Source organism: Aplidium turbinatum, chromosome 14, assembly GCF_918807975.1.
Source record: "Aplidium turbinatum chromosome 14, kaAplTurb1.1, whole genome shotgun sequence".
In the NCBI taxonomy this organism is placed as follows: Eukaryota; Metazoa; Chordata; class Ascidiacea; order Aplousobranchia; family Polyclinidae; genus Aplidium; species Aplidium turbinatum.
In genome coordinates this window covers 21,340,160-21,366,175 of record NC_137485.1, presented here as the reverse complement: position 1 = coordinate 21,366,175, position 26,016 = coordinate 21,340,160, and the positions used below count along the sequence as shown (strand labels likewise).

The window sequence follows — 26,016 nt, the reverse complement described above, 5'->3', positions numbered from 1 at the left end:
TGTGCGGTCCGCATAACAACTATTGGTCGCCAAATAGAATCAGTAACTCAACCTGTGGTGGTTACATCATATCAATTAATGATTTCTTGCGTAGTATCTTTGTAGGCTACGGTACGATTGATTCGTGAATGTGTGTAGTGGCTGCCCTTGCTGTGTGAGTTGAATGTCAGTCATTGAATTTCCTGTGTGAGGTTGCAGTAGTCTAGTTCGGTTAATTGTGGCTGAATGCGCATTAATTGATTCTACTCCAACTTACATAATTTTTGATTTACTGTTGTGATCAGTTGTAGCTCGCTTTGCTAGTTGTAAGCTGCTGACTCGTAGGTTATTTCCGAAGGGAATTCCCCCGGTTATTTTTTGTTTTTGTTTACTGTTGTGTTGTCTGGCTTATCTGTAGCCTACATCTACTGTAGGGATATACTGCGGCTGTTTATTTTGTTAATACTCACTGGTAGTATTTTTTCATTAATTTTGTTGAACTCACTATGGATAAGCGCCATGCTGAGTTGTCTCTCCAATTGGAGGAACGCGAGTTAGAACTGGAGCGTCGCGCTTTGCAGCTTCAACGCCAGGAAATGGCTTTAGAGCGCCGGGCCTTGGAGCTGGAGCGTCGACGTTTTAAATCTTCTCTGACGGACGATGGCAAGGTTGAGTCAGAAAAGGCAATAGGTGAGGGGGAGGGTTTACTTCGTGAGGAATCTGTATCTCACCATGTGACTGGCGATGTCCCTCTGTCTAAAGACGCAGTTCCGCCCAAAACAGAGACAGTTGTCAATCCTGTTGGAAATGAGAGTCACAGTACTTTCGAATCTTGTCAAGGGGAACTGCACCGTAGCGACAAAGGGCTAGACGTTTCTAGCGAAAAGGACTTTGTTACCAGGAGCCATGCCGACATGGATTCGCGGTCTGTGTTGCCTGGTGAACGCGTCACGGTTTCGCATTGGAATTCGTTTGTGAATTATGAAGCCAAGCGTAAGGATGCTCACGTGGAGTGCCAAGCAGAGTGGAATGGCTGGAGAGCACCACACCAACCCATGATGATGGGATACCAAGGAGATTCTTATGGCCAGCACAGCGCAGACATGAGGTCTGCGCCTGGCTACCAAGGTGTTGGGAGGCACCTGCCCGTGAGGCATGAGTCCACAGGTCTGGATACCTCATTGCATCCAGCAAATTCACAGATTGAAAAGGTTGTCGGTGCATTGCATTCAATGGCAACTGCGGTCTGCCGCGCCCAGGGTGGTCGGGTAACAGAAGAGAGTAAATTTGATGGTACGCCAACAGATTATTATCGCTTTGTCCGATATTTTGAGAAATATGTCATTCGCGATGTAAACGATCCAGCTGCTATGTTGGACCTTTTGATCTCTTGCTGCACTGGGAGGGCACGACGCAGCATCGAGCAATGCATTGTCATGGAACCACCAAGCCTTGCTTACCACCATGCCCGTAACACATTGTACAGAAACTTTGGCATGATCGACAGTGTTACCACAGCCTTTATTGAAAAGATCATAAATGGACCTTCATTTAAGGAAGGGAACACGCAGGGACTATTGGATTTGTCGCGTCAGATGAAGGATTGTGAAATGACTTGTGGGGGGAGACTAGATTGTGGGTTGAACACACGTCACACCCTGACAAGTATTGTGAGTCGTCTGCCACCCAAGTTGCAAGATCGGTTGATTGAGGTCTCTGTTGAAGGGCTTACATTTGCTCAACTGGCTGATCAGATTTACCAGTATGCTCGGGTCCAAGGTGGATATTTGGCACAGGCTCTCAACAGAGACAAGATTCAATCGAACCAGGAAAGAAGAACCAAGTCAGGTAAAGGTGTTCTGTCATATGCATCACAGGGTTCAGTAAGGGGTGGACCTCATACTGCTAAGAGTAGCGTCGGTGCAAACTATTCTTCAGAACCATGCGATTGGAAGTGCCCTGTGTGTTCTAACGGACACCCATTGTGGCAATGCAGGCAGTTTCGTCGCATGGCTGAAGTGGACCGACAACGGACAGTTAGAGCTGCCCAGTGTTGTTTTAACTGTTTAGAGTTTGGACATCGTGTACAAGAGTGCAAGTGGGACAGGAGTTGTAAGCTTTGCAAGGGAAGACATAACACTCTGCTTCACCGCCCTCAAGATGACAGGAGTGGAAGAAAGTATGGAGCCACGGAACCCCTGAAACCTGGTCAGGACAGCAAAGAGGCTGGCTCCTCCACATCTTCCAATTGTACATCTGTAGTAACCTGCGCTAGTTCGGGGCTGCGTGGTGCAAAGAGTTATATGGTACGTCTGAAGGTGGTACCGGTTACAGTTTGGAGCCCGGATAGAAAGTCACAAGTCGATACTTATGCCTTTCTTGATGAAGGCTCAGACACCACCCTCTGCACAATCGACTTGATGAAGCGGCTTGGGATGACAGGCAAGAGTGTGGATTACTCCATTTCAACTATGAACGGCGTCAGTCAACAACGTGGTTACAGGCTGCAGGGTCTGTATACACGTGGCACTAAAGAATGTAAGGGGATGGAGATTGATGCTGTATTGGCGGTTCCGGCATTACCTGCTCTGGATGGAAGTATTCCGAATGCTGATGATGCTAGCATGTTTCCAGATGTATTGCAAGGCGTTGACATCCCAGAGCTGGCTGAAAAGTCAGTTGACCTTTTAATTGGTGCTGATGTGCAGGAAGCACACTATATGCATGCGTTTCGCAGAGGCCGGAATGGTGAACCAAATGCCATTCGTACTGGCTTGGGTTGGACATTGAGTGGTCCTGCGGGACATAATAGTTCCAAGGCCTTGGTGCATGTTAATTTTATTCACTCTGGAAGTGACATCCTGCATCGTCACATGCAACAAACCTACGATCATGACTTCAATGATGTTGGTGATCCAGATGAACTTGCCATGTCCATCAATGACAAACAAGCGCTGACTTTAATGAAAGAATCGGTCAAGAAGGTGGAGGGACATTACCAGCTAGGACTACCGTGGAGAGATGAGAAAACTACGCTCCCCTGCAACAGAAAGGTTGCCGAAAAACGCTTGGAGCACCTTCGGCGTAGGTTTGAAAAGGATGACAAGTTCTTCGATATGTATAGTCAGAAGATCAGAGAGTATTTAGACAATGGATATGCACGAAAGGTGCCACATGATCAATTGCCTAAGACCAGCCGAACATGGTACCTCCCTCATCATGCTACCGGTGAAAAATTCCGCATTGTCTTCGATTGTGCGTCTAAGTTCAGGGGCACTTCTTTAAATGACAACCTACTTCAAGGCCCTGACCAAACAAGCAGTCTGGTAGGAGTTTTGCTCCGCTTTAGGGAAAAACCAGTGGTAGCAGTCGCGGACATCAAAGGAATGTTTCATCAGGTTCGCGTAGAACCTGACGACTGTGATAGTCTTCGCTTTCTCTGGTGGCCTAATGGAGATATTTCCTCCCAGCCCGAAGACTATCAGATGGGTGTCCATCTCTTTGGAGCTACGTCTTCGCCGAGCTGTTGTGGGTTTGCGTTACGGAAGGTTGCGGAAGACAATGTGCTCAATGTTAAAAGCGACGTACTATATTCTATCAAGAGGAACTTTTATGTAGATGATTTTCTGAAGTCATTCGAAACAGTGCAGGAAGCTTCACAGTTGGTGCAGTCACTGAGCAAGCTGCTAGAGGCAGGTGGCTTCCATCTGACGAAATTTCTCAGTAATCATGAGGGTGTGTTGGACCAAATACCTGATAAAGATAAATCAAAAACCATGCTGAATTTGGACTTGGACTCGCCACCATTGGAAAGAACTCTTGGAGTGGTCTGGAATACTCTCTCCGACAACTTGGAGATTAAAGTTTGCATCAAGCAAAAGCCGTGCACCAGAAGAGGTCTGTTGTCGATGATAAGCCAGGTATATGACCCATTGGGCCTTGTTCAGCCGTTCATGTTGCCTGCTAAGCAACTGCTACAAGAGCTTTGTGCAGATTCTCTCGGATGGGATGATGGTATACCTGATGACAGGACACAAGTTTGGAATAAATGGTTAGAGTGTTTGCCACGACTTGAGGATGTGAAGGTACCTCGTTGTTTTCGCCCTTGTGGATTTACTCCTACACTAGTGCAGCTCCATTGTTTTTGCGATGCAAGTATGACAGGATATGGGTCAGTTGCTTACCTCCGGTTGTTAAATGCCGAAGGAACAACACATTGTTCCTTTGTTATGGGGAAGTCTCGCGTAACACCTCTAAAAAGTATCTCGGTACCCAGGTTAGAGCTTGCTGCTGCTGTAGTCGGCATTAAATTGGTAAATCTTTTGAAGCGTGACCTTGATATTCACCTAGATAAAATAATCTACTGGACGGACTCCACGTCAGTGTTACAGTACATTAACAACAAAGAGAAGAGGTTCGCGGTGTATGTTGCAAATCGTGTGGCAACTATCCGTGCAGAGTCCGATCCGTCACAGTGGCGACATGTTGACACCAAATCAAACCCTGCAGATATTGCATCGAGAGGACTAATGCCAGACCAGGCCGAGAGAGCAGCTATGTGGTTTGATGGTCCAGAATTTCTTACAAAGGGTGAAGACTGCTGGCCACAGCAACCCAAAGTACTTGAAGTACCTGCTGGAGATCCTGAGGTAAAGAAGGCTGCCCTCCTAAATGCGGTGGAACTACAATCGGTTGATGAGGACCCCATCCATCGTCTCCTTCACCACTACTCGTCGTTCGATAGGCTTAAAAGAGCATTAGCCTGGATCCTCAGAGTTCGGCGACGGCTTCGGAAGAATATTGATAGGCAGTCTGCCGAGCTTGACAGGTTACCAGATACCGGCCATCTCACTGTTGGAGAGTTAAAGGCCAGCACTCTGGAGATCGTCAAGCTTGTGCAAAGGGTCAGTTTTGCCAAGGAACTAGGCAGTTTAGCGGATCAGGGAGATTTTGACTCTTCTCTTAACCCCTCTGTAGGCGTCCTGCCCAAGGGCTCCAACTTACGTGGCCTAAGCCCTATTGTTGTTCAAGGTATTCTTCGTGTTGGTGGGCGGTTGCAGCGCTCCACTTTGTCTCTGGGGGAGAAACATCCAATGATCTTGCCCAGCCGACACCATGTGACGCGGCTGGTGATTGAGTTTTATCATGTTTGTAGTGCCCATTGCGGCGTGCTTCATACGCTTAGTGTGTGTAGGAAGGCGTTTTGGGTGATTAAAGGTCATTCTACTGTGCGTCGGGTGTTGCGTGAGTGTAGAGTGTGTCGTTTGAGAGATGCTACAGGGGGTCAACAAATCATGGCACCACTTCCAAAATGTAGGGTTACCCCTGGTAGACCAGCGTTTGCTTGCACAGGAGTGGACTATGCAGGGCCGTTTATGACCAAGTCTGGTAGAAGCATGTCCAAACGTTACTTGTGTGTGTTTACCTGTATGGCCTCTCGGGCTGTACATTTTGAAATTGCTTATTCCCTCGATACCTCCTCATTCCTTCAAGCATTTCAAAGATTCGTAAATCGAAGAGGCATGGTTGAAGAGCTCATGAGTGACAATGGCACAAACTTTGTCGGCGCTAAACGAGAGTTTGTTGAAGGTATCAAACGATGGAACCTTGCCCATATTCAGAAAGGGTTATCACAGAAAGGCATCAAGTGGTCTTTTAATGCCCCATTGGCATCACATAGAGGAGGAGCCTGGGAGAGATGCATCCGATCTGCCAGGAAAATTCTGCATGCCTTGGTCAAGGACCGAACTTTGAAGGATGAAGACCTAATAACACTTGTTACCGAAGCAGAACACATTATGAATGACAGGCCGTTGACAACAGTTAGCGACGATCCCGAAGATTTGGTGGCTCTGTCACCTAATAGCTTGCTACAAAGCAAGCTTGAGGCAAGCATGCCATGTGATATATTTACATTTGCTGACAGTTACCGTAAATCATGGCGGTTAGTTAACTACCTTGCCGACCAGTTTTGGCAGCGTTGGTCTGCAGAATACATGACATTATTGCAAACCCGCAGCAAGTGGCAGAAGCCAGTTCGAAATCTCGCCGTTGGCGACGTGGTCTTGGTAATAAATGACTGTCAATCCAGAGGGTTGTGGCCCAAAGCGAGAGTGACGGAAGTGTTTCCAGATCAAGACGACGTTGTACGCACGGTTCGTCTAAAGACTGCGACTTCAACCTACGTGCGTGATGTTCGAAAGGTGTGTCTTCTGGAAGCAGACATTTGAATCGATTTCCCTTGATGATTGGACTTACTGATAGAGACAAGTTTATTATTACGCGCGCGACGCGAACATTTACGTAACTTAGTGTATGGTATTGTTGCATGTGTTTTGTTTCCAATGCGTTTGCCTAGCTTTGCTTTTGTGTTCCAAACGACCTCAGGGGACCCACTTCAGAGATCAAAAATATTTTCCATAGTTATGCGACATTGTACATTTGAAACGTTGTATTGTCTGAACAAGCTCATGTAATAAGAGCATTCGATTATTTTTCTCTTGGGAAAAACAGCTACTTCTACCCCAGTAATGTTTTTGAGGCCGGTATGTTGGTTTCATAATCTCATGCTCAGTTTTGATTTAATCATAATTGTTTATGCCTGCTTTCTGACCCTTTACGAAGCCCTTGTTTACATGGCAAGTTTCGGTCGACTGCGTTGCCCTTCCCAAAATAGGCTTCATGCACATTCCCGGATGTTGTCACCGCGATGACGTTGATTTTTGATGGCGAGGCGGAAGATTCGAAAGCAGTTTTATTTAGGGTTTGAATATTTATTATCGTGGAAGTCATACAGTATGTAAGTACACTCTTAAACTAACTTAATGTTTATTTTTCTATTCTTTGAAAGGGATCAGTAACTAATTGATATCGGATTTGTATCATACTGAAAGATCAATGTAGATGTAATTGCCTACTGGATTCGTGAAAACTAAATGGCTGCTGGTGCTACTGCTCAGTAAATCTTTTATCCCTTTCCTCTGCTATACCCCTATGCTGGCCTAGTCCATTACTAGCGCTCAGTTTATAAATTCGTGACTTTGGATGGTGCTTAACTAGCCCTCTTATTCCACGCCCTGCAAGCTCCCTGGTCTCAGTGGGGCTAAGCCCTGTTTTCTAGGTTTTGCTGTGTGTTGGGTCCCCTTTATTGTATTCTCTCTGTTTAATGTATGTGCGGTCCGCATAACAACTATTGGTCGCCAAATAGAATCAGTAACTCAACCTGTGGTGGTTACAATAATCTTGTTTTTATTTACCATTATTTTCACTGATTCAAAGTCTGCAGACGTGAAAAACGGTTGATTTGCTGTCTGGGTGTCGCTCCACAACAGCAATTGTCTTTTAGCGACAGGGCTTATTTTCTATCAGGTTTGCGATGTGATCCCGACTTATTCTCACTGGGTTATGCGAACAATTCGAATTATTCAAATAGTTTAGAATTCGAACCCGCTACTCTAAAATTGTCCATCCCTTGTCCAACACCAGTCACAACTTCGAAGATGAATTTTTGGTGTAGCCCAGGGCTACTCAACTGGCGGACCGCGGTCCAAATCCGGACCTTCTGGGTGTTGAATGTAGACCTCGGGCTTCTGGAAGAATAACTTTATTGCAACATTTTAGGACCTTTTTAAACAGATTTCCATTATGGTGCAGGCCCTTAGGGGAATCTTTAGGCTAAACGTGTTACACCTTGTTTTTTTGCATATTTTTGCAGTTGGTCCACCCAACTCTATGATTTTTAGTGGGTGCCGCAACTAACCCAAATCGGGGATTTTCCCAGAAATCACGTTTCAGCTCTTTTTACGGCATTTTTGTGCACTTAGGCCTACATATTTGATTTTTGCGCATTTTAACTTAAAAAGCACATACAAATAAGTGAGACAAAAATAAACACAAAATAATTTGATTGATGACGTCATTATGACGTCATCACATTTTTTTTGCTTTTTTAACCTATTTTGGTCGTTTGCTGTTGGTTTTAGTTGGAGTACCGGTTACTTAAATCATTTCACAATTCCTAAAAGTAGTTTCGTCATGATTGCATCTTTTATGACGTCATCATTACATTATTAAGACTAGACAACTTGAAATTCAGGAACCAAAGGTAAATTTATTCCGAAAAAAGCGATCAAATACTCTCATTATTGGCCTAAGTTTTGCAAATGCTTAAAATTTTGCAATTGCAAGCAATAACAATAATTCCAGTAGCCTACAGTATGACGCAATAACGACGTCATCAAGGGTATCACTAGAAGAGCAGCTACCAGGGGTGAATTTCCCTTTTAGTCATACTGTAGCGATCCATTATTTCAACATATAAGTTTTCCTGCCTTTTACTAAAGTTTCTGTAATTTTCCGTGTAAACTGCTCCCGAAGTAAATAAGAAAAAGGGAACACAAAATAAAATGGTTTGTTCGTCCTTTGACGAGAGCTCTATCAAATCGGACCAGCTCTATCAAATCGGACCAGCTCTATCAAATCGGACCAGCTCTATCAAATCGGACTAGCTCACATCAAACCAGCTCAGTTAGAACAGTTCAGCTCTTAGAAAAACATTAAATTGATTGTTTAATTAAAATGTAATAACTCGTGATAATGTTTCACTATCCTGTAATTTCATTATTCTGTACTGTTTAAATTCAAATTGTGTTATAGACCTACAACATTATACGAACACCTTCTGATAACTTAAAATTATAATTCGAATAACAATTATGTGGAAATTAGTTCATGGAGTCAGATAGCTAAATTAGATAGATAGAAATTTCACCAGGCAGTTAGACAGCCTTCATCTTAATTCAACGTATAAACAAATCATTCTCATACTTAAACTCATACTTAAATAACCTAAATAAAATATAACTACATTGGTGACCCCGTACGTCAGTAGGTTTTAAAACAGAGCATTGGTAAGTACTTGTTTTCCTTATTTCTGTATTAAAATTGTCGCAATATCTCTTGTTGTGTATCTTATAATTTAATTGTAGTTTTAGCCTTGTATAATCTATATTATGGCCCCAAGAAAATCTCGACCCGAAAGCGAATATCGCGAACCCTCTGCTCAAAAATTTAAATCTCTCCTGGCGAAAAGTTTTGCGACACTTTTTGGAGAGATACCCCTAGGTTGTGGTTTACGATTTTAGAAAATAGATTCACCACTTATCAGATTGATTGCCAACGTCTGAAAACAGACAAACTTGTATCGTGTCTGCCTTACGATATTATTGTAAACATACAAGACTTAATCAGCGCCGGGGCAGACTATGATAAATTAAAGGAACGCTTACTTCAGCGTTTCGAACCGACGTTGAACGAACGTATCGCTGACGTCATGTCACTGTCTGAAATCGGCGATCGACTGCCTTCCGAAGTGCTGGCCGAGATGCGAGCAAAACTTCCTCAAAATGTCGCATCGACAGAATTAATTCGGGAATTGTTTGTAAATAAACTCCCGAATCAAATCAAACTTGTTTTGGCTGGCAACCTCGAAATGTCATTAAACGAATTAGCAAAAGCTGCCGATCAAATGTCAAAACTAACAAACGTTTCCCATGCCACAGTAAACGCAGTGCAGCATACCACAGAACAAAATCCCAATGCCCAACTAGTGCAACAGATTGATCGCTTACAACATCAAATGGAACACCTGTCGGCAAGTGTGTTTAATCTTCAGTCTGACCGAAGCCGTCAACCTGTTAATTCCTTCCCAAACCGATATCGCACATCATTTCAGACGCCCAGATCCAACGTTCCCCAAAGACAACAACCTACTTGCTTTTATCATCAAAGGTTTGGCCACGCCGCCTTTAAGTGTCAATGGCCATGCTCATGAAACTACAGCATGGTTTTGACTCATGTAATGTATCTTTTTTTATTTCTGTGTTTTGTTTGCAGTTGCTGAACGACTGTTCAAACTTATGCACATTTACGATTTTGTGAATGGTATTTAGACCTGTCGATGCCTATGTTCTTTTGTTTTAATTAGTTTTGTTCGCCTTTCAAATCGTATCTTTACATTTTGTACAGGTCAACTTATAAACCAAGTCGCTAAACATTTCAAAGTTGAACTTGTAATCAATTTGCTTTGCCTTTCTCAGAAATCATCATGAACGACCAAGATCAAAAACGCAAGTGTTCTGCCCTTTTCACCGCCTGCAACGAAAAAAGTGCTTCAGAGCCACTTGCAACCGGTAGACACTTTAACGTAGGACAGTTTTCCTCACGAATCAGCTGATTTCCAGTCATGTGACTCACGCCATTATGATTGTTGGCGCCGAAAATGCGTTGGTATTGACTTCCCGCTAAAAACGTCAGACAACTAGTCAACTGTATCTATCTGTGTATTCTGTGAATCTAAGACATGGCAATTGGCAAGCACAATGACTCAAGCAAGAATTCTTGAAAAAGTAAGTGGGCTTGCTATTGTTAACTTAATTTTCTTGAACAAGTAAGTGGGCTTGCTGTTGTAAGTTAACTTAATTTGTAGTTTTACTTGTGTCCTGGAGTAGCCTTTGTAGGTCTGTGGAGGATTTTACTTTTGGAAGTGGCTGCGTTTACGGCGCCGTAAATACAGCCGTTCCATGCCTTTTTTCTAGTCTTTACGTCGCTTTTAGTGCGCATGCGCGCTGTTGCTGAAAAAAGCTGGATATATAACTAAATTCAACTGTTTTCAACAAGTGATTCAGTGGCGCATGCGGTCTGCGTCTGATTCTTACTCACAAGGATATGAGTTCGATACTTCCAAGAGGTGTGCTTTTTATTAAGCTAAATTCTCACCTGAAGTGACTCAATTGTTAGGCTGCGCATTTTTGTGGCCGTTTAGTTTGTTTTTAATTCTGAACATCACAACAAAAAAACAGTATATGACAAACATAGCAGAGATCTAGAAAAAGGTAGAAGAGACAAAACGCGGACGTTATACCGTGCATGATACCAGATAGCCGAGAACGTCTGCGCGGCGTTCGAAAGAACGCGGCTGTGTCTCGGTAACGACACTTAATGGCAAGCCAAAATAAGGGGAACAGCTTACTCGAAGACTAAATGTCACTTCGCTGCTTCCTGTTGTCTGTTGTATCGCATCTGTGATCGCAGTGTAGGCTACTGTATGTTATCGCAATGGGCGCAAATAAAAACACGATTATTATTATAAAGCAGGACAATCAGTTTAAAATATGACGTCGTCGTCGTGTGAGCCTCTGGGGCCGAGTGTCTATCCTTTTACCACCCCAGATTCACGATGTTCCCGGACTACACTGGAAGGCTAGAGAGCAGCCAGTCTTTGGTTTCGTCATCCATGACACACAGACCTTCCACTCCGTTAGGTGGCTTGAAGATGGAACAGTCATTGATGATGTGGTCTGCGGTCTGTTCCTCGGCACCACATTCACAGAAGGAGGAAGAGGCCATTCCCCATTGGTGCATGGTTGAGCGGAAAAGCCCGGCGTCCTGTCTTGGTAGTGTTAGGCCGATTGGGCGTGTGTCGGCGTCGGGGATGAACGAATAGAGTTTGGTGGCGCTTGACTTCCATTCAGAACTCCATTTATGGTCCGCCCAAGCAGCCGCAGAGACGTCTTGTTCTTAAACCTTTAGTTAGGCTACGTTACGATTCAATCGTTAGGCTACCGGTACGCATTTTTATGGCCGTTCAGTTTAGTTTGTTTTTAGTTCTGACCATCACAACGAAAAATCAGTTTAAAATATGGTACGATCGTAAACACCTAAAAATTTTATAAATAAGTTATAGAATTTTAAAGAAAAAAAAAACTCACTAGCCTTTTTTTTCTTTCTAAATTCATAAAAAAAATTATTAAGGTGTTCGACCGTGCCATATTTTAAACTGATTTTTCGTTGTGATGGTCAGAACTAAAAACAAACTAAACTGTTTCTGTTTTTGTTTTATTTTTTTGCTATTTGTTTTTTGGGTTTTGTGGCCGTGCTAACTACTGATATAGCCTACTACATAATTTTTCATTCAGGCACGTTTTAAACCTTTCAAGGTTTTGCCACCTTTTCTCGTTCGTTAACGTGCTGGTAGGTTTATATCGATTTTTGTAGTTAGTATCTTTTTCGTCCCGAACGCGTTAATGACGAAAAATAAAATGATTGATTGATTGAACGGCCACAAAAATGCGTAGCCTAACGATTGAATCGTAAAGTAGCCTAACTAAAGGTTTGAGAACAAGACGTCTCTGCGGCTGCTTGGGCGGACCATAAATGGAGTTCTGAATGGAAGTCAAGCGCCACCAAACTCTATTCGTTCATCCCCGACGCCGACACACGCCCAATCGGCCTAACACTACCAAGACAGGACGCCGGGCTTTTCCGCTCAACCATGCACCAATGGGGAATGGCCTCTTCCTCCTTCTGTGAATGTGGTGCCGAGGAACAGACCGCAGACCACATCATCAATGACTGTTCCATCTTCAAGCCACCTAACGGAGTGGAAGGTCTGTGTGTCATGGATGACGAAACCAAAGACTGGCTGCTCTCTAGCCTTCCAGTGTAGTCCGGGAACATCGTGAATCTGGGGTGGTAAAAGGATAGACACTCGGCCCCAGAGGCTCACACGACGACGACGTCATATTTTAAACTGATTGTCCTGCTTTATAATAATAATCGTGTTTTTATTTGCGCTCATTGCGATAACATACAGTAGCCTACACTGCGATCACAGATGCGATACAACAGACAACAGAAAGCAGCGAAGTGACATTTAGTCTTCGAGTCAGCTGTTCCCCTTATTTTGGCTTGCCATTAAGTGTCGTTACCGAGACACAGCCGCGTTCTTTCGAACGCCGCGCAGACGTTCTCGGCCACTAGCGTACGCATGGGGGGGCCATTGGGCCATGGCCCCCCCCCCTTAAAAATGTTTTAGTAGTTAACGACGTAGATTAAGGCATTTAATATGTTTTGGATTGCACTGTCAGAGCAATTAACAATGTTGTTCTATAGACTAAGCTAATACGAAATACATAGCCCAATCCACCAACCCCACCCCAGGTATGCCAATGTAGCATGGTGTTCTGTAAGCCTATTATAGTGAGAAAAAATGGATAAAGTCTAAACTAAAACCATACTGGGATATCGTGAAGACGTCTGGGATATCAATGGCCAGTGGCGTAGCCAGGGGAATTTGGGGGTTACAACCCCCCCTTTGGCACGCGTGTGACATCACGATATTGAAAATCATGCCTTCAGTCTCTTTATGCTTGGGAATGATGCTTTCAGTCTAAAAAAACTTGTCTAATTTTAAACAAAACTGGATTGAAAGAGCGAGTTTTGCCAATACCAAACATTCAAACATCTCAGCCAGGAATTAGCAACAAGAAAACATAGAGACTTAGCTTCATTTCCGAAAAATGCCGAAGAAAACATGATATCATCCTTTTGCTATGCCACCTGACAGCACCATTTTACAGGAATATTCATACCCACATTTTTGTTGAAAATGCTCTCAAAATGCACCAAATTCAAAGTAATTTTTCAAAATTTTCTGGGGGAGGCCCCCCAGACCCCCCGCCGCTGGGTGTCCTCTCAGGAAAAAACGTTGTCGGGCTTCGCCCGCCCTTGTCAAACCCCTCCCTTTACAAATTTATGGCTATACGCTACTGTCAATGGCCCCCCCCCTTGACAAAAACCTGCGTACGCCACTGTTCTCGGCTATCTGGTATCATGCACGGTATAACGTCCGCGTTTTGTCTCTTCTACCTTTTTCTAGATCTCTGCTATGTTTGTCATATACTGTTTTTTTGTTGTGATGTTCAGAATTAAAAACAAACTAAACGGCCACAAAAATGCGCAGCCTAACGATTGAGTCACTTCAGGTGAGAATTTAGCTTAAAAAAAAGCACACCTCTTGGAAGTATCGAACTCATATCCTTGTGAGTAAGAATCAGACGCAGACCGCATGCGCCACTGAATCACTTGTTGAAAACAGTTGAATTTAGTTATATATCCAGCTTTTTTCAGCAACAGCGCGCATGCGCACTAAAAGCGACGTAAAGACTAGAAAAAAGGCATGGAACGGCTGTATTTACGGCGCCGTAAACGCAGCCACTTCCTTTACTTTTTGGTGGTTAGTACGGTAACAGTGTAGTGAAGTGGTCACCTTGCGTTTTGTCTAGTGCTTTGACTAGAGGTTTGCTTACTTTTCTTTCATTCATTCGGACCTAGTTAGTGGCACGGTGGCATACGGTAGTTTGTCATCGCGCAGTAGATCTGTTGTTTTTGTTTAATTGCTTTGCGTGGAAGCATACCGCACCATTCTGTTGTACGCTCTATTGTTGTAAGAGTTAAAAAGGTATTTCATTGTAAATTACAGTGTTTGACTTTTAGTCTCGTATTTTGCTTCAATTAAGCTGTTGTACAAATGACTCACTATTTCCTTTGATCAAGTGTAGCCAGTGGCGAACGCATGGGGGCATTGGGCTTTGCCTCCCAGGGTCCGTTTGTGATTCTGCAAAATTCGGTTGTTACCGGTACCGTACATCATTTTAATTGTTGCATTTTGCAACGTCTGCATTGCAATGTTATTTTGTGCAGTGGTTTACAATTGAAGCGGATACTCTTGAAGCTATCAAAGATTTTGGACGGAAAAGTGGAGGGAAATTTATAGGCAGTGGCTATTTGACCGGCTCCGGTCTTTGAATCTGAAACACTATATGACCGGTCATGACGTCACTACATAAGCACTTTTTTCTTTTTCTCTTTCAAAGCAAAAGACGATAAGCGCCTTAAGTCTTAAATTCAACACGTTTTCTTCAACTGAGTCCGTGGCGCATACGTAACGTCTCGGGCTGCCATTCTAGAGGGAATGAGTTCGATACTACCTGGAAGCATTCTTTTTTTTTTTTTTTTTTTTAACTACAAAAGGATACAAACTGATATGAATGAATCAACAAGTGAATAAAAAAGTTTCAAAACGAATTAAAAAAGTTTTTTCTAGTCTTTATTTTTAACAAATTCCTTTCATTTCTTAGCACAAATTCTCTGAAAAATTCACACCTTCTAATAGGCTGTAAGATTACGTTTCGCTGAAGTCCGAAGTTAAAAATTAAATCCAGTCTCATTGTCGCACAACAATCAGTCAAGTTTCAAATCATCATCTCAACCAACCCTTCAAGACAACTTTCCACTTTCACTTTACTACGCTACGTTGAAGAGGTCGGGAGATCGAAACACTGGCCTTTGTCCGTAGTTGCTTTTCATAATGTCTTTTTAGACATTCTTTTTGGGTCAATAATGTCTTTTTAGATATTACTTTTAAAGAAATAAAAAGGAGTCAAAAGGCATGTAAATTTCACTCTGTGTGGAGCTACATGTACTTGAGAGGTTAACTGTTATTCTTTTATTCACAAATTAAAAAAACTTAACTTTATTACTCACATTTGGAAAGATTTAAAAAAATGGGCTGTAGGCTACTCAAATTAAAAATTGACGACAAAAATGCACTTTGGGTCAAAATTTAGTTAAAAAAAAAAAAATAGAATGCTTCCAGGTAGTATCGAACTCATTCCCTCTAGAATGGCAGCCCGAGACGTTACGTATGCGCCACGGACTGAGTTGAAGAAAACGTGTTGAATTTAAAACTTAAGGCGCTTGTCGTCTTTTGCTTTGAAAGAGAAGAAGAAAAAAGTGCTTATGTAGTGACGTCATGACCGGTCAAATAGTGTTTCAGATTCAAAGACCGGAGCCGGTCAAATAGCCACTGCCAAATTTATACACAAACATTTTAATGAACTTCGTAAGTAGGCTTTTTGCTCTACTTCAGTTTTGTAAGAACAACTTTCTATGATACCGGTACCTAGACTCTGGCCTTTTTCAGCAGATGTTCCTGCCCTTGAGTGTGTGCTAACTCTATTACTGGAATTGCTTACGTGATTACTGACTCACTCTTTCAGTGAACAATGGGAAAAGTCAAGAGGAGATACATTGTCTTGGTTGATTGTGTGTTGTTTGCTGTCAACTTAACTGAAGATGGATGCAACCTATAGTTCGTACCCTGAAAAGATCGAGAGAAAAAATTTAAAAAAGCGGAGGTCGCTGATCGCAGTTTTCACAAACCTTTTAAATTTTTCCCCCTGAAAAAAATCGAGAGAAAGATAGCACAAAGCCGAAGTCGCTGATCGCATTTTCAGCTAACCGTAACCCTTCTACCCTAATGCTAACTTTCGCTCATCACAGTTTCCGCGAACATTTTTCCGCAGTTTCCGCTAACCCTAACCATAGACTAATCTATGCTCTAACCCGAGCCGCTGATCGCAGTTTCTGCTAACCTTTACCCTAACTCTAACCATAGAGTAATGATTACTCAGTAATCTATGCTCTAACCCTCGCTGATCGCAGTTTCTGCAAACATTTTTCCGCAGTTTCCGCTAACCTTTACCCTAACTCTAACCATCGAGTAATCTATGCTCTAACCCTCGCTGATCGCAGTTTCCGCAAACATTTTCCCGCAGTTTCTGCTTACCCTAACTCTAACCATCGAGTAATCTATGCTCTCTAACCCTCGCTGATCCCAGTTTCTGCAAATATTTTTCCGCAGTTTCCGTTAACCCTAACTCTCGAGGTTGTTTGCGGAAACTCCGATCAGCGACTTCGTGCTTTGTGCTATTAAACTGCCACCAGCGACCTCGGCTTTTTTTAATATTTTTTCTCCATCTTTTCAGGGTACGAACTGTTCAGGGTACGAACTAGGTTGCACCCACTGAAGATGGCCTAGCAAATGGAAGTTGATTTTTAACTGTATAGGCTAACACTAAACTGACTTGCATGAAAATGATTTATTTGTATTAGCTTTGGCAAAACGTCGAAACATTTTCTGGGATTCCACAAACACACCATATGTCATTATCCAAAGAGCTGACTTTGTCTCATCAGCGAAAGTTGGGTCTGTAAGTAGCCAAGTCTGTTGTTTTCTTTTGAATTTAAGTGCTTATGAGCACCTAATTATATATAAAATCTTCACTGTTCATGCTTTATTAAGAAAGAACATGTTTTACTTTATACAGCCTTGTATTAACATGGGAAACATTTTGATATTGTCATCATACTGTTTTTACACTGTCTGACTAGTTTTGAGATTGCTAAGCCTTCTACTTCTTTGCACCAAGAAGTTTTGGTAGTACAGAAAAGTGGGGACACTTTAGATGGCGTTGCTTTAAACAGAATGTTTGTTTGTTTGAATAACATCCGCCCTGTTAGCTTAGTGGTAACACGCCCAACTCAAGATCAAGCAGCGCTGGTTCGGTTCTCTTGAGCAACACATTTCAGGACTGCTATCCATTCAGCGGCACGACTAATTTTCCAGCAACAACAATCCAAAAAGTTCACTCTGCCTATGTCGGTAACTGCCCCTGCGTCAGAAGCCTCTGCAAGAATGAAAAACTACTAGAAATAACCTATCAAAGACTTTGTCAGTCTGAGGATAAGCATTCAAAAACCAGCCAACCAAACCAAAATTGTGCAAAGGCGGCGCTTCTATTTTCTACCTTTTTTATGCAATAACTTTGGAATACAATATAAGTTTAATAAAAGTTTATTTACACTTCCTTTAATTCTTGTATGTAGCAGTTAAATTTAGAAAATGTCTTCGAAGTGTTCCCATCTTCCCCTATATTGTCATTATTGTGAAACATCAATCTAAAGTAGGCCAAATTGTACAGTATTAACTAGAGATGTACCGATACCAATATTTTGGCCGATACCGATCCCGATACCGATATCACTTTTTTAGGCCGATACCGATACTGATACCGATATTTTGGCCGATACTTTGGTGTTACAAAAAGAAGCAATTTTGGTATTTGCAAGGAATTATATCAAATGCTAAGTTTTACCTTATTTGCATAAAACTATTAAAAAAGCTTTCAATTGGCATAATTTATTAAAGATTCAAGAATCCAATCTCAACCGCATTGTTGTGTCATAATACTAGTGGGTTTCAGTAATGAAAGGCCACCATAATTGAGGACTGGGGTATAAGGAAAGAAACATTACATCATAATTGGGGTTTCTGAAAAATTAATAAAGTGTTTGCACAAACTCTCCAAATAGGCCATCATAATTGATAATAAGATGTAAAATGTAAACCAAGTGATTTGTGTAGTCGTACAAAAACTATTCAACAAGTAATGTGCAACCTAATGGCGCTTGCCGTTCGGTTGAAAGGCTTTTGCTAGGCCAAGACTACCCAGGTAGCAAAAATGTATACTTTTGCATCGTTTTTACGTTGCTAAACGTTTAAAAAATCCGTGTAACTTGGTTGTTTTTAGTAAGCTGGTTCTATCAGTTTGTGATTAAATTTCCACCTTTCGTTGTAATAAACCCACCAAGCTTAAACAATGTCACGGCAGAATAAGTAGGCTATGCTTAAAATGAAAGCAAACTAAGAATCCTCACTAAACTAATCCAAATGGTCTTGTTGCGCCTAAAATGACCAAGGCCTATGAGAGGGGCGTACGGAAGGTACGGCGTACCCTTGACGGCCCAAGCCTGTGTTTGTTGGGAGGGCCCGAAATTGTGGTTTTATAGTTTACACACAAAAATGTTTGGCTAAAACCATCCTAAACGACTGATTTCAAGCAATAAAGTTGTTATTCTTTAGTCCTGGGGGGCCCGTAATCTGGCAAAAGGGCCCAGAAAGGTAATCGAGTGCTTTGCAAGCAAATTATGGGCCCAAAGTGGTAATTTAATGCTTTACGTGCAAAATGTTCTGTTAAAATCACCCTAAATTAAATCATAAAAGTTAGTTATTCTGCTGTCCGGGCGTACACTAGCCATTTCAATTCTTGTCGATGTCAATTCTTGCTACAAAACGGCTGCCGAGAAACATATAGTTGATTGGATGGTCTAAATGGCTAGCATGGAAGCTACACCGTTATGGGTAGCGAATCGCAACAGCTCGCTGTAGTGAGTGCTCAGCCTTGTGCTGATAGCCGGGAAGAACGCTCCTTTCTTCACAATGAGGTTGTCATCTTAGGCGCAACAAGACCATTTATTGATTAGTTTAGTGAAGATTTGTAGTCCCATTGCTTTCATTTTGAGCCTACTTACTCTGCCATGACATTGTTTAAGCTTGGTGAGATCATTACAACGAAAAGTGGAAATTAAATTACAAACTGATAAAACCAGCTTACTAAAAACAACCAAGTTCCATGTTTTTTTTAAACGTTTAGCAACGTCAAAACGATGCAAAAGTATACTTTTTTGCTACCTGGCTAGTCTTGGCCTGGTTTTATCCTCTGCTGAGAGTAAAAAAGAAACACAAAGAAAAGAATGATAAATATTGGAGAAATTGAGTCTCCTTCACAACTTAAGAATCGAACAACGCAAAACTGCTGAAACAAAACGTTTTGTTTGAGTGAAAGAATCACTGTAAGCAAACAATGCCAAAAGGTGCGCGCATGAAGTCATGGGAGTGTGAGGTATCAAAAATTTGAACAGGTTGTTATTTTTCTACATCAATGTGGTGTTAGTTACTACTTTAAAAAATTTATGTAATATCTTTGCTTCTGCAGAAAATCCGCAGCAAACGCCTTTTTTACATGTTTAGTATCGGCCACAGTATCGGCCAAATTTTGCCGATACCGATGCCGATACCGATACTTAAAAAATGGCCGATATCACCGATACCGATGCCGATACCGATATATCGGTACATCTCTAGTATTAACTTTCTTATTCCTGTCTGTATTTCAGGAATGCACTGGAAAAATTAGCAAGTATACAACAATTCACCTATCAAAAGTGGTTAAGTTTCCTGACTTTCAAGTAAGTATCATTGTTTGTATTTGTCGGGGAATGTGAATTATTGTTTTGTTGAAAAAACATCCATACAAGACATAACGGTGAGGTTTCACTACGGATTGCTCTGCGTGAATGAAAATGAATGCAAGTTTCATACAGTTTGGTGAAATGTTGTGCTGCAGCTTTCTCTTTATTTGGCAGGTGTCAAGTGAGGTTCTTTCAGAAGATGCGAAATTGAAGATACAACCTGTTCTTCGTGCACGTTGTGCTGGCACCAATTCTTTTCAGATGACTAAGAAGATGAGTATAGAGTCAAGTTCCCTGCAGTTGACAAGGTCTTACAGTAGTAGCGTATACTTACAATACGTACCAGCTCAACAATTCTTTTTTCTCTAGCCTACTATAAATGTGTTACTTACACTTATGGTTAACCTTTGCAATGACAGGTGTAACTCTAAAAGTTTCAAAGACAATTGAAATTGTATTCATAGTTACAAGATGCAAGACAAAAAGAGAACAGTGTTGGTGAAACATTTCAACACAATGAAGATGGTGAAGACATCACTCAAAATTTTGATGTAAAGGTGAGTAAATTTGTTATCGTCGAAAAGGTCCAACTTGTATTGTTCCAGATATTGTGATCATCCAATGAAGTGATTGCCACTCATGTATCTTACAACGCAGCAAACACCGGATTGCCTTTTCAGTCTTGTAAATGAAAGGTCTGCAAATAGTGGGTTGCAACCTAAACTTTGGTCACGCAACTTTCAGCTTTGGGTTGCAAAACAATTTAAACTAGCAACGAATAAAACTATTGTACCTGTAAAGGTGTTTGCTATACTTTGTTGTTATTGCATTGCTATCCAAGGAGGATATACAACTAGTTTTTAGGATTGTACCAAAAGTGTTTGTAGACTCCTGTTCTATATACTACTATCAATACATTGTTTGCAGTGGTTTTCTTCATGGGAATGTGCGACTAAAAGTGTTGAAGAATTCGAAAAAGAAACAGCAACAAAATTTATAAAGGGAAAGAAAAACAAAGCTGGTAATGTGATGCAGTAAGCTTTTGGCTTCGGCTTCAAGTTGCACAAATGTATTGCTTATATGAGATAAGTGTGCTGTATCATAATCTCTGCATATATGTCCATTGTTCATGTATTAGGTGGTTTAAAGAGCAGACTGCAGTGGGACGAAACATCAGGAGTTCCTTTTGTCATTGCATGCACTCACTACTGGGGATGTCAGCATGGTAGAGTTGACAATAAAGCAAGAAATGAAAAGTAGAGACTCACACAACCACATGTCAGTTAGTTAAAAAAAGTGAAATTAAAGATATAGCGTACATCGATACTTTATTGCATGGGTCACCAAACTATCTTTCATCAAGAGGAGCATAAGTAGTAGGGTGGGTCACGAAACGGACTTTTTCACCAAATCGAAAAGCAGTTAAATTTTTTCTCGTATTTCTTTTGCAGATTGTTTAGTGCTTCTGTGCGATTTCCATAGAGAGTAAGCTTGGGAAAGATGGACTAGAAGAAGCGACAATGGTGTTGGTGACAACAAACCAGCTGTAATGGGTCATTTGCGCGAATTGGCTAAAGCCGCTTCTGAGCAGTCCTTCACAGATGCACGAAATGATTTCAAAACCAGCAAGTGCTGGATGAATAACCCCAAGCTTCAAAGATACATTGAAAATGCTTGGCTTCCAGAAAGGCAGGTTCGTTGAATGAGTAACTCAATGCAAGCATTCACAGCATTAATTTTGCAACGTTCACTGCTGGATACAATTGCAATGTACTGAGCTAAAAATGTTTGCAGCGTTGGGTGTGGTTTTATCGAGCCAACAAGTGGAGCGTAACCTTCCACACAAACAATGGAGTGGAACGCCAAAACAGAACACTGAAGGAGTCATACATTCGAACACGGAGGGATAAATCTTTGTCAGCTCTTGTAGCGATAATTCGTAAAGAATTCTTTCCTGACAACAAGCGTCGGTGAGTGAGAATTACCATGCTGTGTTATTGTGGTACAACTGCAATTACAGTACGGTACTACCATTTATTGTAAGCCTTGAAGGGTTAGAATGCTAGATATTAAATTTCAAGAATGCCTAAACTGTCATGTTATTTTCGAATGAACGTGCACATACCGTCCTAAACAATAACAATAATGACATTATTAAGGCTGACCGTACTTTTGCGGGCTACTTTTGTAGTCCGACCTATAAGATGTTGCTTTTGAGCACTGTTTGCTTGCTTTGCAGGTACGAACAACAAAATCTTTTCTTCGGAATTCTATCGTCAGTACAACTCCTCCATTCCAGAGTATTTGTACAATAGACCAAAAGAGGTGATCGGTGACTTTCTGAGAAGAATTGCTTCATCGGATGAAATTCCATACACCTCCATTTCTCAAGTTGGAGATGCATTTCTTGTAAGAAGTGCTTCGTCGGAATTAATCTATCGCGTAACGTTTGGTGGAGAAAGTACCATCCCCAATTGTTTCTGCGATGATTTCCAGAAGCATCTTCTTCCGTGCAAGCACATGTTTGCGGTTATTCAACACGTTGCCCATGTGTCTTGGGAGACTTTTCCTACTTGGTACGCAAATTCTCCTTTCATTGTTCTCGACCCGTGCGTAGTTGGCAGCTTAGCAGTTAGGCCTGGGCGTGAGCGCCCACCAGACTCTGCTGAAGTGTGTGACTCAAGTTGTTTTGCGTCTGACACTCACATGGAACAGATTCTTCAAGACGTACCCGGCCCAAGCAATATTTTAAGCAACGCAAGACTGAACACCATAAAGGAAATGCGGACTGTTGTCAATGAAATGTTCAATGTGGTGTATAATGTGGAAGAAGACGCAGACGTGACAAATGCACTTGGTCAATTGTCCACGATGAGAGATTATATTGCATCACGTTGCAATTCTGATGCAGCCTGCAGGATTAACAATTCGAAAGGATGTGAAGAAATTTCTTAAAGTTGTGCGGAAGCGCAAACCTGGAATTGCGTTTGCACGTGATCCATTGCCTAAGCGAACAAAACCTAATGCATACGCGCATCGTCATGGGGAGAAAGCAGATATGATGAAGTCTGCGTGTGCAGTGTCTTCCTTAGATGAAATGAGGAAGCAAACCTTTTAAGTGCTTATCATTTGCATTGTCAACATTTTCTGCTGTAAGCCTTTTGGAATTTTCAATTAAGCTGTGTATAGCAGTGGAGATGCTCTGTATAGAACAGGCTTGCTTGTTCTTTCTTTCAACCCAGGCGACAATGAGCGACTGGCAACCGTGAAACCCCCCTTTTTAGGGCTAATGTACGTGTTTGTTACCGCAGGGGACCTGGAGCCAAACTTATACTTATATGAACAGTGAACACAGCATGCAATGTGTCAGTGAAGGTGGATTGTGTAAATATCTACCATTATCAATCGTCATATTAAATATCCATCTACCATATATCTACTGCCATTTCAATACAGTCCTGCTATTAACTCTGCTCAAATCTCGTGAGTTAAAATCATTAGGATTAGATAGCAATAATAGTAGCTTAGGTAATATGTTTCTGGTAAGATTTTGAAAATTTTTCGACTGCTTCTAACCAACCAAATCAGTTGTTGAAAATTTAGTTGTGTGGCCGTCGACCGCCACTGCATGTTGGCATAAACACGTAAAACCATTATGCGTGTCCCTCGTAAGCAGCTAAGCACAATAAAGAAAGACAAGATCTACTGATTGTGAAAATATGCTCAGACTCGCAAAACAAACAGTAGTTTTTCATAGCTTTGATGTGTTTGCCCAATGTAGGGTTTGCACGTTGTGGAGTGTAGACAACCACCAGTCTTCTGCTTTTTATGGTTAGACTGAGCTATTCAAGATTGATTAAATCAGGGAATCACCTAGCTTGTATGCTCACATTACTTTTAAGCACTGAGAAAGTTAGATCCAGTGAAATTTCAGATAGGCTACAACCAAGGGCGTAGTCAGCAGGGGCAATTGCTCCCCCGAAATATTTTTATACATACGACTGACCAACCGACTTTTAAGCTATTGGCTTATAGATATTGATAGACTGTCAGGTCTCGTGATGATGCAAATAAACATAACAGCAGTCCCAAGAGAACCCGAAGCCTACACCTCAGACCTAATGTGAACATTAGATAGCGTACGTAGGCTACTGTGCTGTATTTTGTGCGAAAGGTATTCATTCACAAACTGAAGTCTACCATTGCACCAACCACTAGCCTATATTTACTCTTACAAATGTGTTTTATGTAATTTAAATAAACGTTTTACCCTCTGTTGCAGCATCACCTGACAGAGTTTTGCCATTGATTTCGACCGAAAGTACTCTCAGAATGCCCAATTTTGGGATATTTTTTCAAAACTTTGTGGAAGAGCCCCCCACAAACTAAAAGGGTGTCACCTTCGGCGATAGGCTACGCCGTCGGTTCACTTACAGGTGCAATAGCTAATACTCATTTTCCCCCCTCCCAAAATTTTGTGCTGGTTGCGACCCTGCACACAACCAAATGCTGCAACTTTGTTTTTTTGAAGATTTAGTAAATTCCGAGGATTTTCGCGGGGCGTGGCAGGCCGATTCTTTAAAGCCTCTGACCTGGCTATGTTTATTGTGTTCTTTTCGCTGTGTCAATTATTTTGTACTCGTGCGTTGTTGATCAAAATAAAACAGTTTATCACCTTGTTATTTTAACCAACGAGATATAACACATATGTGTTGTTTTAACTTGTGCAATAATGTTTTGACTGTTGTTTTAACTGTGCAATAATGCCGTAAAAGCTCAGCCTGATGGTTTACACTTCAAAATTTGCTTTCGATTGTTACACATTTTAGCACCTACAATCATAATGTGCATGAGTCACAAGGAAATTTTTCATCGGTTAAAATGTCAGCCATTTGATACATGTTAATACTCAGAAGACACTTCTTTCTTTTTTTTGCCGCTGGATACCTACTTTTTTTATGTCCCTTTTTTGTATTAACTTTAATTGCAGAAAAAATGTTGGCAACACGATTTGTGAATCAGCTGATTCGTGAGGAAAACTGTCCTACGTTAAAGTGTCTACCCTTGCAACCGACTCTCTAGCGCCTCACAGCGAATGCAAAGGCCGAATGTCAATAATCTCCAGCTGCGTTGATCTCTAGCAAACAAAAAGGAGACAAGGCTGCTGCTGCATTTGCATCAACTCAATCAGCATGGTCTGCTTTTCAACAGAAAGAGCCAGACAAACAATGAATGCCTGCTACGGTTTTCAACGGCGCTTACAAAACAATTAATGTTTCTACGAGGTGGACTCTTCAACACAGCACAAACTCAGACATTCCTTTGCGGAAGGCGGTGGAACCACACAGAATCACTTCGCGACACGATATCACAAACACAACACCACATTATTATCATAAACACTAAACATACTTAATTCATACTATGTCTGTTACAATTGTGTTAACGTTTTTAACTCCTTAAATTTGAACTAAACTTGGTACCCTTGGTTCCAATTTAGCTCAAATTTGGGGGGGCCTCTGTAGCGATCCATTATTTCAACATATAAGTTTTCCTGCCTTTTACTAAAGTTTCTGTAATTTTCCGTGTAAACTGCTCCCGAAGTAAATAAGAAAAAGGGAACACAAAATAAAATGGTTTGTTCGTCCTTTGACGAGAGCTCTATCAAATCGGACCAGCTCTATCAAATCGGACCAGCTCTATCAAATCGGACTAGCTCACATCAAACCAGCTCAGTTAGAACAGTTCAGCTCTTAGAAAAACATTAAATTGATTGTTTAATTAAAATGTAATAACTCGTGATAATGTTTCACTATCCTGTAATTTCATTATTCTGTACTGTTTAAATTCAAATTGTGTTATAGACCTACAACATTATACGAACACCTTCTGATAACTTAAAATTATAATTCGAATAACAATTGTGTGGAAATTAGTTCATGGAGTCAGATAGCTAAATTAGATAGATAGAAATTTCACCAGGCAGTTAGACAGCCTTCATCTTAATTCAACGTATAAACAAACCATTCTTATACTTAAATATAAACTATCCTTATACGTTAAATATAACCTAAACTAAATAATATATAACAACAATACCACTTTAAAATTTAAGATAATATGTAATTATGATCTATAGCTAACTGCTCTTGGCTGATGCTGAGCTGCGTCGGAGTCTGCCTCGCTTTCTGACCTAGTCTTATTCTGAAACGATCCCTGTTCCATATCTAGAATGCTAAAACCTCAATTGCTAAGGTAACAGGG

At 41.4% G+C, this 26,016-nt stretch overlaps 2 protein-coding genes and 1 long non-coding RNA gene across 4 annotated transcripts; all 3 read left to right on the top strand.

Annotated features, from left to right (window-relative positions):
- The first annotated feature begins 485 nt into the window (after positions 1-485).
- LOC145782990 (uncharacterized) lies at positions 486-6,209 on the top strand. The gene has a single exon (XM_082594747.1). It carries the CDS (start codon positions 486-488, stop codon positions 6,207-6,209), a length of 5,724 nt encoding a protein of 1,907 aa, XP_082450873.1.
- A 3,973-nt stretch (positions 6,210-10,182) lies between these two features.
- LOC145783251 (uncharacterized) lies at positions 10,183-22,108 on the top strand. 2 transcript variants are annotated; one of them, XR_014290914.1, is made up of 9 exons: positions 10,183-10,385; positions 16,774-16,871; positions 19,678-19,749; positions 19,927-20,060; positions 20,217-20,309; positions 20,680-20,773; positions 21,204-21,445; positions 21,547-21,722; positions 21,992-22,108. It is a non-coding gene; the product is annotated as an uncharacterized LOC145783251 (long non-coding RNA). The 2 variants fall into 2 exon arrangements; XR_014290915.1 differs by lacking the exon at positions 10,183-10,385 and adding an exon at positions 15,522-15,721.
- LOC145782989 (uncharacterized) lies at positions 21,302-24,392 on the top strand. Its single transcript, XM_082594746.1, has 3 exons — positions 21,302-21,445; positions 21,547-21,718; positions 21,992-24,392. Exons 1-3 carry the CDS (start codon positions 21,302-21,304, stop codon positions 22,705-22,707), a joined length of 1,032 nt encoding a protein of 343 aa, XP_082450872.1. The 3' UTR covers positions 22,708-24,392.
- Positions 24,393-26,016: the final 1,624 nt, after the last annotated feature.